The sequence below is a fragment of the Erinaceus europaeus genome, chromosome 2, assembly GCF_950295315.1.
Source record: "Erinaceus europaeus chromosome 2, mEriEur2.1, whole genome shotgun sequence".
NCBI classification, from domain to species: domain Eukaryota; kingdom Metazoa; phylum Chordata; class Mammalia; order Eulipotyphla; family Erinaceidae; genus Erinaceus; species Erinaceus europaeus.
In genome coordinates this window covers 60737596-60751645 of record NC_080163.1, presented here as the reverse complement: position 1 = coordinate 60751645, position 14050 = coordinate 60737596, and the positions used below count along the sequence as shown (strand labels likewise).

General features: G+C 36.1%; 1 protein-coding gene across 1 annotated transcript in view; it reads left to right on the top strand.

Annotated features, from left to right (window-relative positions):
• The window catches only part of HOOK3 (hook microtubule tethering protein 3), a 103630-nt gene that overhangs the window by 67791 nt on the left and 21789 nt on the right, over positions 1-14050 (top strand). Inside the window, exons 14-17 of the mRNA XM_060181586.1 lie at positions 3192-3261; positions 6168-6308; positions 9411-9498; positions 12125-12159. Of these exons, the coding sequence (XP_060037569.1) occupies positions 3192-3261; positions 6168-6308; positions 9411-9498; positions 12125-12159 (334 nt within the window). The remainder of the gene's footprint in view (positions 1-3191; positions 3262-6167; positions 6309-9410; positions 9499-12124; positions 12160-14050) is intronic.

Sequence of the window (14050 nt, the reverse complement as noted above, 5' to 3'; positions counted from 1 at the left end):
ATCGATAACAATAATAACTACAACAATAAAAAACAACAAGGGCAACAAAAGGGAATAAATAAATAAATATTTAAAAAATAAATTAAAGCATTTGTCAAATTATCTCTATTAATAATAACCTTGGAAAATTTGATTCTAGAATGTTTCCCATGACCGTTTTAAAAGTATTGGGTTGGGGCCAGGTGGTGGCGCACCTGATTGAGCGCATGTATTACAATGTATTACAACGTGGGTTCGAGCCCCCAATCCCCACCTGCAGGGGGATAGCTTTGCGAGTGGTAAAGCAGTGCTGCAGGTGTCTCTCTGTATATCTCCCTCTCTATCACCCCCTTCCCTCTTGATTTCTGGCTGTCCTTATCCAATAAATAAAGATTAAAAAAAAAACACATATTGGGTTGTCAGAGAAGTCAGGATATATTTTTCTATGCAAAAATGCATCACCACTTTTCTGACAACCCAATATATCAAACTTTGTAAACCATGTGATTTTCCCAGCTGACATGAGAGGATGTGTATCCTCTCATACCCAGAGACTCAATACCCAAAGTAGAAAACTGCTCTTCTCATAGGAAAGGAACAGCATTTAGCTTCAAGTTCACCTTCCAGAATTTTTTCATCATTATGCCTGGAAGAATGGGAGCCTAGCTGATGACTTCCACAGCTTCAGTTTGCCCACTCTCGCTCTAATAACCAGTCCTCCTGAAATGTTTCTTTTCCATTCACCACAATCTCCTATTACCCCAACTCATTCCTCCTTCCATAATTGCTTATTTACTTCATTCCACTTATAACCTCACTGTGTTATTTCTGTGGATTAATACTTCTCTGACCTTGTTTTCCAGTTTACCCAGCTTATCAGCCAGACTCTATGTTGTTCTTCATCACCTCTATTTTTCCTTATACAGCTAATCTATTTCTAGACCAGGTTACCTATTTTGATTACCTACGGTTATCTTCTCTCTTCCAATTTACCAAGTCTAGTAAAAGAAAATTTTATGTACTTATTGTTTCCACCAAAAAATATTCTTATTATAGTTGAATCCTCATTGCTGCTTGGTCAACCTTTCACATATTTAAAATCAGTTATCTATATTTCCAGTTTTTTAATGAGTAGCTCCCCACCTGCACAGGGCAAGCTTCAAGAGTTGTGATGCAAGTATGTCAGGTGTCTCTCTCTTTAAGTGTAGCCTAAATCTTAATATGTTTACTTTCATCTCCTACGTTATCAAGAAGGAGAGATTTAATTTTTTTATTTTAAATTACTTTATATTTGTACAGAGAATTGTAGTGCTAACATAAAGGAAAACTAGGAGATAAAATGAAATTTTAACAAAATAGAAAGCTACAATAACATAAATCACTTAAGGAGCATAACTAGGATAAAAGGCCACATCTTGAATCAAGAGAAAAATAATGGAGTTTTATTTAAATGACTGAAACAACTGACTGGCAATTTGAAATTAGAAGGTTAGTTCTGTGAGTGGTGTTGTGTGCCAACTAAATCCCAATTAATTGAAAGCACATAAAGGAAACTTTAGTGCTGTGGTTTCTTTCACTCTTTTTCTCTGCTTCCCGGTCTCTCTAGGTAGAAAAAAGGAAGGAGAGGGAGTCGGGCTGTAGCGCAGCGGGTTAAGCGCAGGTGGCGCAAAGCACAAGGACCGGCATAAGGATCCCGGTTCGAACCCCGGCTCCCCACCTGCAGGGGAGTCGCTTCACAGGCGGTGAAGCAGGTCTGCAGGTGTCTGTCTTTCTCTCCTCCTCTCTGTCTTCTCCTCCTCTCTCCATTTCTCTCTGTCCTATCCAACAACGACAACAACAATAATAACTACAACAATAAAACAACAAGGGCAACAAAAGGGAATAAATAAATAAAAATAAAATATTTTTAAAAAAAAAGAAAAAAGGAAGCAGAGAGGTAGGGAAGAAAAGATGGAAGGGGAGAAGGGGAAGAAAAAAAGGTTGGCAAGTTTATAGAGAAACTGGAACCTTCAGGCATCTATGACAGAAATGTAAAATAGGGCAGTCAAATAACAGACATTTGTTGAGTCTTCAAAAGAGTTAAACATCAGATCACCAAATGATCCAGCAATTTCTCTTCTAAACATATACATAAAATATTTGAAGCAAAGTGTACAAAGGACTACTTCATCAGGTAAGGTGCTTCCTTGCCATGCACAGAGCCCAGGTTCAAGTCCTAGCATGGACATGGGAATGCCGCAGCACAGAGCAACAGACAACTCTGACCCCGTTGAAATCACATGTGCAAAGCCCCCAGCTCATCAAATAAATAAAATGATCTTTTAAAATATTTTTGTTTAAAGAATAAAATCTCTCTAGAAAAATTTTTTTAAAAAGCCTTTCTCCCTTTCTGTCTCCTCCTTCCCTCTCGATTTCTGTCTCTCTCCGATAAATAATTCTTTAAAAGAAAAATTAAAGCAAGGACAGAAACAAATGTTTGTATATATGTTCATAGCAACATTATTCCTGAAAAGATGGAAATGGCCCAAGTATTCTTTTGTTTGTTTTGTTGGATAGATATAGAAATTGAGAAGGGGGCAGATAGAGAGGGAAACACCTGCAGCACTGCTTCACCATTCATTAAGCCTCCCCTTGCACATGGTAACATGTGCTCAACCAAGTATACCACCACCTGCCCCCCCCAAGTGTTCTTTTGACAGATGGGTAAACAAAATATTATATGTATAAGCAATGTGATTGTGTTCACCTATAAGAATGAATGAGACTATAATAAATACTGCAGTATGGATGCAAATCTTCAATACATGTTAAAAGTTGAATGAAATAAGCCAGACACAAAAGACTTCTATGATTCCATTTATAAACGTATTATATGTAGACTGCAAATTTGTTGGGACAGAAAGTAGAATAAAGGTTACTAGATTTGAAGGTAGAAATGGATGTGGAAAGAGAAAGAAATTGCATAATAGTTGTAGGATCTATATTTTGACTGATGAAAGGAGTTTGGAACTAGATGGTGGTGATAGTTCCATAACAATGTGCTTGTTATCTGTCCCTCCATTTTTAGTAATATAAAGCAGCAGTTACATGGTCTTTTACTTAACTAAATAATTTATCTGTTAAATTATTGCTTCAAATAGGGTTTAATCTAGAAACTAAAGGAAATAGTTTTGTTGTCTCTTAACTTTGCATTCATGTTTTTATTTTTATAGGGTTAATGCCTCTGGGAAGTCAGGAATCTTCAGATAGTCTGGCAGCAGAGATTGTCACACCTGAAATCAGGTAAAAAAAGTAAAATTCCTTTACATACTACAAAACCCCAGGAAAACGTAGTCCTCTGCAATAAAAAGAGGGTCAGTTCTTGGTCTGTACTATTAACATTTTTAACATAAGTTCAGCATTAAATTTCCATGTCTTTAACATATTATAAGCTTTCTTGAACTGGCCCAGTAGACTTGATATTCTTAGTTAGGTCAGACAATATTATTCCATATTTATTAAAAAAAAAAAAACTGGTATGTTTGTGCTCAAGTATCCTCAGCAAACTTTTACCAGTGAACCACTTTATCCAAAGAAGGTTATATTTAACCATCAACCTGCAAAATAGTAACTAGAATTTACCTATGACCTACACAATTATCCAGTGAAGGTTTACTGTAGTAACACAGAAGAAACTCTCCCTCCATCTCCACTATTCAGTCTTCAGTAGTACTTATGTTTTCAGTCAGTCACAGCATTTTTGAAATTCCACTTATTTCAACATATCTATGGCTGCATATAAAAATGAACAACTGTGGTCCGGGAGGTGGCGCAGTGGATAAAGCAATAGGACTGTCAAGCCTGGGGTCCTGAGTTCACTCCCCGGCAGCACATGTGCCAGAGTGATGTCTGGTTCTTTCTCTCCTCCTATCTTTCTCATTAATAAGTAAATAAAATCTTTAAAAAAAAAAAAAAAAAAGAATGAACAACTGTAAGAGGCACCCAGTATGCACCCTAAGAAGAGTTACTACTCTTTAATAATTAATTGCTTTTATCTTTTCTTTTTTAATTAATTAATTTATTATTGGATAGAGACAGAGAGAAATTGAGATGAGGAGATAGACAGGGAGAGAGACTGAGAGACACCTGTAGCTGTACTTCACCACTTGTGAAGCTTTCCCCCTACCTGTAGGGGCCAAGTGCTTGATCCCAGGTCTTTGCACACTGTAGTATGTGTGCTTAACCAGGTGTACCACCACCTAGTCACTTGCTTTTATCTTTTCTAGGTCTATTTGCCTTTTTTTTTTTTCCTTGGCATTTCACAAAGAACAGTGACCTTTAACAATTAGGGTTTGATCATTTAACTTCATGTATAAGAATCCAATTTTGTGGTCTGGGAGGTGGCACAGTGGATAAAGCATTGGATTCTCAACCATGAGGTCCTGAGTTCCATCCCTAGAAGCACATGTACCAGAGTGATGTCTGGTTCTTTCTCTCCTCCTATCTTTCTCATGAATAAATAAATTCTTTTTTAAAAAAATCCAATTTTATTTATCTGCATTAATGGGTGATCTGGATGTTTTTGAAACACTCATTGAATATTTTCTTTTGCTACCAAATGACTGGTAGTGCTATTCTTTTTAAAATATTTATCTACTTGTTAATAAAGGAGAAAGAGAGAGAGAGAGAGAGAATAAACCAAGGCATCACTCTGGCATATGCTGTGCTAGGGATTGAACTCATGTCCTTGAGCTTGCCAATCCTGCAGTCTATCTCTATGCCACCTCCCCAGCTGCTTAATTAGTTAATTTTTATTTGTTTTGACCAGAATACTGCTCATCTCTGGCTTACAGTGATGCTGGGGATTGAACTACGGACCTCAGAGCCTCAGTCTGAAAAGTCTTTTGTGTAACTGCTGTTGTATTTCCCCAGTCCAATTCTAGTTATTTTTCTAAGATTTATCTTAATTTATTTTACATGAGATATATAAAGAGAATTTAATGTAAGAAAGAGTAGAAAGAGGCCATAGCACCACTTCAGTGCATGCAGTGAGTTGAGAGCCTTGGGCATAAAAGTTTTGAGCTATATCCTGGGCCTCTGATAAACTTAAGAGCATAGCAATAGAGATTATGGGGTTTTTTTTCTTTTTTTTATATATATTTATTTATTTGACCTTTTCTTGCCCTTGTTCTTTATTGTTGTTGTTATTCATGTTGTTATTGATGTCATCGTTGTTGGATAGGACATAGAGAAATGGAGAGAGGAGGAGAAGACAGAGGGGGAGAGAAAGACATCTGCAGACCTGCTTCACCGCTTGTGAAGCGACTCTCCTGCAGGTGAGGAGCCAGGAGCTCAAACTGGGATCCTTACGTCAGTCCTTGCACTTTGCACCACATGCGCTTATCCCTCTGTGCCTACTGCCCAACTCCCTGATTATGTTTTTTTTCTTTTAAAGTTTTTTTTATTTATGAAAAAGATAGGAGAGAGAAAGAAGCAGACATCACTTTGGCACATGTGCTGCTGGGGATCGAACTCGGGACCTCATGCTTGAGAGTCTAAAGCTATCACTGTGCCACGTCCCAAACCACAAGAGATTATGTTTTGTTTTGTTTTTAATGCAGCTAAAGAACCAATTTGTAAATGTGTTCATGTCTTAAATGTTTAAGAAAGGAAATAAATAGATACTAAAGTATCATTCACTATAAATCATTATATTTGGGGATAATTATCTACAGATTATCCACTCTTTAAATGTACATACATGACCGGGACTCAGACAGTAGCGCAGCGGATTAAGCGCACATGGTTCGAAGCCCAAGGACCAGCTCAGGGATCCCAGCTTGAGCCCTTGGGTCTGCAGGTGTCTTATCTTTCTCTCCCCCTCTCTGTCTTCCCCTCCTCTCTCTGTCCTATTCAACAACAACAGCAGCAATAACAACAAGGGCAACAAAATGGGAAAAATTGGCCTCTTGGAGCAGTGGGTTTGTAGTGCAGGCACGGAGCCCCAGCAATAACCCTCAAGACAAAAAGAAAAAAAAAAACTTGAAATTCAATGTCTTATCTAGTTCTAGCAGAGGCTAAATATTTTGCAGGCACTTTGTTTTTCATTTCTAACATTTGTATTAAATCTGTAAGTAGGCATAACTAAATTCTGATAGCTATATTACATTGATGATACCACAGGATCAATTTTTATTTCGTTCATCCAGGGAGAAACTTATTCGTCTTCAACATGAGAATAGGATGTTAAAAATTAGTCAAGAGGGTTCAGACAATGAAAAAATTGCTCTGTTGCAGAGCCTTCTAGATGATGCAAATCTGCGCAAGAATGAACTGGAGACAGAGAACAGGTAGGAATGTTTGTAAACGGCAGTAATTAGCCGCAAGTTTTCTCCATTTGCCTTGATTTTTATTCCCTCAAACCAGGGTTGAGGAACATCCAGCCCAAGGACAACCATAGAAGGGACTCAGAATTCAACAAGTCGAGGGGGCTTTCATAGCAATATGAAATGCTAACTTTTAAGTTGAAAATTTTGTGTAGCACACAAATCATGTTACAAATATCTAAATGAACCTTGGCAGAAAAATGTTCCCCACCCTTGCCTAAAGCAAAGGTTTGAAGTATATTTCTTAAAGTGATCATGTGTTTGCTGTTCTATTTTATTTTAAGTATTTCAGTTCACTTCTCCACCGAAGGAAAGACTTGCCAAATGGTACTTTGCCTCTGTTTTATGAAAGTACTTCTCCTAACTTCTTCAAGCACAAATAGTAACCAAAACTCTGCCATTTTCCCCTTGCTAATCACAAATGAAAATTAGAAGAAGGAAAAAAAAAAAAAAACTGTGACGTGACCATTAATTCACAACAATGTCACTCTTTTGTCAATATTGTATTACTACTAAAGTTGACCCTATTTTTACAAGCTAATGTTTAAAGCATCTCTTGGTGTTTGAAAAGTATTAAAATTCAGTATAATTGAATTGACAGCTTTTCCTCCCTTTTTCCTGTTGATTCCCAGAAGGAAATCACTAATCTTCCTTTTGAAAATGTTTTATAAAAACCAAATATAAGTTTCTTTCCTTTATAAAGTATGATAGTCTACCATTTTTGCCTGATTTGACATTTTACCAAGAAATATCACAGTTTGCCTTATATTAAAAGTTCTGCAATTGTTATGTCTGATTGATCAACATTTCCCAGATGTAAATCAGTCCTGTGAGTCAAAATTATTATAACAGCTTTACATATTCTGTCCTTCTAATTTTAATTTTTAAAGCTGTTGTGGTAGAATCAGCAAACAGTATAAATTCCTGAATGATTATTGAAGAATGAGTATACTTGGTGACTCACCTGACACAACAAACCCCTTACAGCACAACAACCTGGATTCAAGGCCCAGTCCTCATTTGAAGGTGGGAAGCTTCACAAGTAGTGAAACAGTGCTTCAGATAGCTGTCTCTCTCTTTCTCTGTTTAATCCTTCCTTCTTGGTTTTTCTCCATTTATGAAATAAATAACGTTTTTCTCCATTTATCAAATAAATAAATAAAGTATTAAAAAGGGGATATAGACTATAACTAGCAATGTTACAGCTTCCAGCATGAGAGTATCTTATATTTCTCTCATCCTTTGCTTCTGGATTTCTGGGCTGTATTTTAGCATCTTTGTCAAGAAAGTCTTCTCCTACACTAATTTTATTTTTACAGTAAATCAGCACCCAGATTTCCTTTTATAATCTTTGCATTGTTGCTCGCAAACTTTGTAAGTATTGCACTTTTTAAATAAAAAGCAAAATTTGGTCCATTATATTCCTTTCTTAACCCTATTACTCTTGTATTCCCTTTCCCAGTAAATTGGTCTCAGTAACACAAACAAAAAATCCTATGTTGCTGTGTTGCTTTGTCTTTTTTTTTTCTTTTTTCTTTTTTCTTTTTTTATTGCTTTGTCTTTTCAATGATTTCCTCTTCTGTTTGAGGACTGTCTAGTAATAATTGTAATGATCTCCCTTTGGTCTTCATATCTGCTCTTTGGCCTTTTAGTGATAGCTTCTGCTCTCAAATTTATCTTTCTAAAATATCATCAGATAGTCCCCCTTTTTGTAGTTTTTTTCAAAATCACTCAAGACCTAGGAAAACAAACTAGAGTACTGACTGTTGTATCATAATAGCTTAGAGAATTTATGAACATCAGGCTCCGAATCATCATTCTTAGAAGTTGACCAGGTTAGTTTAGTTTCAGCCAAACTTTAGGTCAGATTATAAATAAAGTCCAAATACCTTTGAATTTCTCCACCAAACTACTACTTTTTTTTTTTTTTTTGCCTCCAGGGTTATTGCTGGGCTCGGTGCCTGCACCATGAATCCACTGCTCCTGGAGGCCATTTTTTTCCCCTTTTGTGTTGCCCTTGTTGTAGCTTCGTTGTGGTTATTATTGCTATTGTTGATGTTGTTCGTTGATGGATAGGACAGAGAGAGGGAGAGAAAGACAGACTCCTGCAGGTGGGGAGCCAGGGGCTCCAACCGGGATCCTTACACGGGTCCTTGTGCTTTGCTCCACGTGCGTTTAACCCGCTGTGCTACTGCCCAACCCCACCAAACTACTTCTTACCGCCTGACCCCCACCAAACTACTTCTTTTCCCTACTGTTTTTCATCTTCAGTCATTCCCTTTTCTTTTTTATTTTTCAATCATACCATTACCTAATTTTACTATACCACTCAATTTTGTGTGTGTGTGCTTGGACATACTGAATGCTGTCTTAAATCCATTCTCTACTCATAGTCACATAAGTATTTTATTGTTTAGTTTCAATTCAAATCAAGCCTGTCCTAACTCCTCAATTAAGTGCCATTTTGGGGGACTCATGGTTGAGTTGTATGCAGTATCTCTTTATTCATGCAGGACGCAGCACAATCTAAGCCAAGCTAAGCTAAACTAAACTAAAACTAAAGTAAAACTCACAATGCTGTCTTTATATATACTTGCCAAGTAGGGTGTAAACAGGATGTGATGTAGAGAAGGTGGAGAGAAAAGTGTCTGGTGAAAATCAGGGTGTGACAAGGAGAGGGGGCGGAGCAAGCAAGACTTCTACCACTGAACCACCAATGCCCTGGAGGGAGGGTGGTGCTTGTTAACAGTGGTTATATAAATAGAATACAGTGGTTATATAAATAGAATGCAGTGTTAAGCAGGGGGGATTAAACCAAATGAAACAGAAGAGGTTAGTAGAATTAGAAGCATACCAACAATAGACACCTGCAGACCTGCTTCACCGCCTGTGAAGCGACTCCCCTGCAGGTGGGGAGCCGGGGGCTTGAACCGGAATTCTTACACCGGAACATGAGACTTCTTTGTTAATGATACTACTCCCTTTCTAACTAGTATGACATCCTTAGGGAAAAAAAGGCATAATTTAAATGAGAAGGAAAAAAATTAATATACATTTGATTTTTAGGTTGGTGAATCAGAGACTTCTGGAAGTACAGTCACAAGTTGAAGAATTACAAAAATCTTTACAAGATCAAGGTTCAAAAGCAGAAGATGTAAGTTTTAATAAGTACCAGTTTACAATGTTAAAAAAATCTATGGTCTTCATTTTTTTATTTGATGGTCTCTATACAAATAATATAATAATTTAGAAGAGAAACAGTGTTACATCCAGAGGTAGATCAGTGCTAGAGCACAGGATTTGCGTGTGTGGGGCTCCAGGTTTGAGAATTTGATTCACAATACAGTGTAAATCAGTGTGGTGCTCTCTCTCTCTCTCTCTCATTAAAATAAATATTTTAAAAGAAAAAAAAACCTTTACTTTGCTAATATTCCACATTAAAAGCACTAGACAGGTTCTTTCAGGTATTCAAAATATAGGGTTTTCCCCATTCAAAGAAGAAACCTAAGGACAAGGAATAGCAAAAAGTCTTTAATGCCTGAGACACCAAAGGTCTCAGGTTCAGTCCCCAGTACCACCATAAGCCAGAGCAGACTAGTGCTTGAGTTGAGGTAGTACCTAAATTTTAGTAGCCTTTTTTTTTCCCCTATAGCCTGCTGATTTTTTAAAAACCTGTATTGTTTGTTTGTTTGTTTATGTGAGAGAGAAACAGACCAGAACTCTGTTCAGCCCTGGCTTATGGTGGTGCTGGGGGTTGAACCTGGGACTTCATAGCCTCAGGCATGGAAGTTTTTGGCATAGCCATTTATGTTATTCCTCCAACCCATTTAAGGTTTTTTCCCTCTACCGCTAGTGATGTTTGCTGTAAACTTTTGACTGTAAACTTGTTTGGTTGTCTTCATTGGTAATCATTTTAGGAAGTGGTGTCAAAACTAGATATGTCCAAATATATCCAGCCTTATTAATATAAAGGGTTATAAAAAACAGTAGGAGGGAGTCAGGCGGTAGCACAGCGGGTTAAGCGCATGTGTGCAAAGCACAAACCGTGTAAGGATCCTGGTTTGAGCCCCCAGCTCCCCACCTGCAGGGGAGTCACTACACAGGTGGTGAAGCAGGTCTGCAGCTGTCTGTCTTTCTCTCCTCCTGTCTGTCTTCCTCTCCTCTCTCAATTTCTCTCTGTCCTGTCCAACAATAACAACATCAACAATGACAATAATAACTACAACAATAAAACAACAAAGCCAACGAAAAGGAATAAATAAGTATTTAAAAAATCTTTTAAAAAAGACAATAGTGTGCTGCAGAACATATCGTTCTATTCCTCTGCAGATTTTTGATGTTTTGGGTTGGTTTTTTTCCCTATCTTTCACTAACCTATTGTGTGGTGTAGAACAACATGCCAAATGGAATTGGTCCTTTCTGAAGAACAACATAATTTCTACCTATTTCTGTTTTCAAAAAATACAGTCCTTTCATATGACCTTAAGTCAGAATTAGAATGGTTTGCACATTTTTATTATTATTTTTATGTCATTTATTTTTAGCATGGAAGCAGAAAAGCATTGTTATATCCAGTGATATGGATAATTTGAGCTAGCCACAGTGTATAAAACTCCAGAGAACAAGACAGGATGAGGAGTCCATAGAAGAAAGAAAAATGTACAATTTTGAAAAAAAAAATTTCATATCTTTTGCTTCTATTCATGAATTACTAAATCGTTCCTTCTATTGGCTGCTGTATTTGCTTCATACTAATATGTCCTCTCTGTCTCTTGGCATGGTTTCTGCCCAAGGCTATTGTAAGTATGGCTTCCTGTTCATTTCTATATATTGAGCAGATTTTTGCTTCATACATTATCTGTCATTGTAGTTGATGATATTATAATATTTATGGGAATTTTGTGCAAAGTAAATAAGCCAGTACTACTTGCCCGATACGTAGGTACCAAGAATATAACATACACTTAATAAACCAAACTAAATAGAAATCTGCTTGTATTTCTTTCTCTTCCCTATGCCATTCTTGTTAGACTTCATTGTTAGAATTAGTTCATTTTTATGAGTGAATTTGAAGATAGCTCTCTTATACCCTGGCCTTCTCCTGCTACATACTTATATAGTAAAATTTTTCAATGGGAGATGTTTTGCAGCATAGAAAACATAGGAGTGATGAGATTTTAAACCTGGGATTTAATTTTGGGTCTGCCACTAGAAAGCTACTAAATACCTCCCCATCCTGAGTTATCAGACGGATTATTATTGCTAAGATTGCAAAGTTGACATGAGACACTGTACATGACAGACTGTAGTTTAAATTGGTGTGTGAGGTACTTATTAATCATTTTATTAAATACTATATAATAATTAAAATTAATTTTGCTATTGCCTGTTCGGAATCTAAATATAAAATTAATGTTAATATATTTCAAAAGTATTTTTATTTTGCCATCTTTCCTGAAGAAGGATTAAGTAAAGTCTGTTTGAGTTCTTCCTGCCTGTTGAGTTAAGGTTTATACTATGTGACTTAAAAAAAAAAACTAATTTGTTTTACTATAAATAAGGAATTCAGATATGTAGTTCCTAGGTATCTTAAACAGATGCCTTCTTCTTTACCAAAGAGAAGTGTCCTTAGATACATGATATGTATCTAAACTCTTTGACCACAGTAAAATTCTGACCAGAAGGAAGGCTTATTGCAGGTTAATTATTACTACAAACTTAGTTTTTTAAATAAACAAGTCAAGTTTTTAAGTAATATACTTTTTGTTTTCCACTTCCAGTCAGTTCTTCTTAAAAAGAAGCTTGAAGAGCACCTGTAAGTATAAAAGCTATTGAGTATTGTTCTTACATTGTCTGGTAAACCATAAGTGTTCTCTCTCAGTTACATAATGTTGAGGCAATGGCATTTGGTTGGCTTCTGAAGATAATAGAGCCATATAAGATACTTTAATAGTATCCAAAATGTCACTGTCACTCAAAATCCTCAAATCAAAACCATTACTGCATTAGAATTATTTGTAAATGTGACTCCAGGATTTTATATCTTTATAACAGTATTCATAATTGGGAGTTTGAAAGACTAGGCCATGCATCAGAGAGTCGACAGTAGTTAAGACTTTGCATGCCATGATCTGTCACAGCACTTAGATCTGTAACTATAGTTTGTGCAACCATAGGTAAATAAAGTTGATTTGATATTTTCCAGTAAAATTTCATATCTGTATACTGACAACAGACTGAATTTGGCTCCCAGATTTTAGTTTGACAACTCTAGAGTAGGACCAGTTGAATTGTGCATTTTAATGTAAATTTGAAAATTTGCTAATGCATGTCATATTTTCAAACATTCCTTGAATTACAAATATATCTGAACATGACCATCTAAAAGATGAAATAAAATTTTTAAATATGACTTTTGTTCTCAGAAAGTAATTATTCAGCATTGTCTTTAGTTGACAATGGTAGGAATGTTTTGAAATTTTTCTCACACTCAGTAACAACTTCATTCCTCCCTGTGATTTTTCTGTCAAAATTCTCTATTGCAAACTATGAGTGTAAGGTGACCAAAAATTGCTACCCTGTCACAGTATAGTCATGTGATAAACCAGACATCCTCAGGACCATGAAGACAAGCTTTTGACTTGTTCTACTATGATTGGAAAGAAATTGCCCCACGGCATCCAAAAATTTTTACGTGATAAAAAATGAAAATACAAAAGTCAGCTTTTTAGTACAAGAATGCTATCCAGTAAATTATTGAGAAGACAATTGACAACAAATAAAATATTTAGGAATGACTTTAATCAAGGAAGGATAAGATTTATGTACTGAAAACTACAAACTTTTTTTTTTTTAACAAAGACCTAAAAAAATGGAAAGACATACCGTGTTCATGGATTGGAAGACTTAGTGTTGTAATCTACAGATTCAATGCAGATTGAACTTTCAATGGGCAGAAATTGATAATTAAATTTCTTTTTTACATATATTTATTTATTTTATTAATTTTTTCCCTTGTTGCCCTTGTTGTTTTATTGTTGTAGTTATTATTGTTGTTGTTGTTGTTGGATAGGACAGAGAGAAATGGAGAGAGGGAGGGGAAGACAGAGAGGAGGAGAGAAAGATAGACACCTGCAGACCTGCTTCACCGCCTGTGAAGCGACTCCCCTGCAGGTGGGGAGCCGGGGTTCAAACCAGGATCCTTATGCCGGTCTTTGTGCTTTGCGCCACCTGCGCTTAGCCCGCTGGATAATTAAATTTCTATGGAAATGCAGGGACACAGAACAAGATACCAAAAAAATCTCACACCTTATGCAGAAATCAGTTTAAAATGGATCAAAGATCTAAGTGTAAGAGACAATAAAATGGTAAAATTTGAAATAAAAAAAATGCAGGTATCAGCATTTGTTATTACATTTGACAAAGTTTTCTTAGCTATTTGGGAGCTCTGGGGGAAATCCTTTTGTGTCCTTTATTAAACATTATTCTATGATTTTTGTCCATGTTTTATCAGTTTATTTTTTATTGATGTGTAGTGTTCTTCCTATTAAGTATTTTTAGAATTTCTCTATGCAATAAGATTTGCATTATAAAACCTCTGTGAAGCTTTCATTTTAATGGCATCCTATTCCTAAGGAAAAGTAACATTTTTTTTTTTTGTATCTTCTTGTGTAAGAGAAAGGACTTTCAAAGTCTTTTAAACTTTG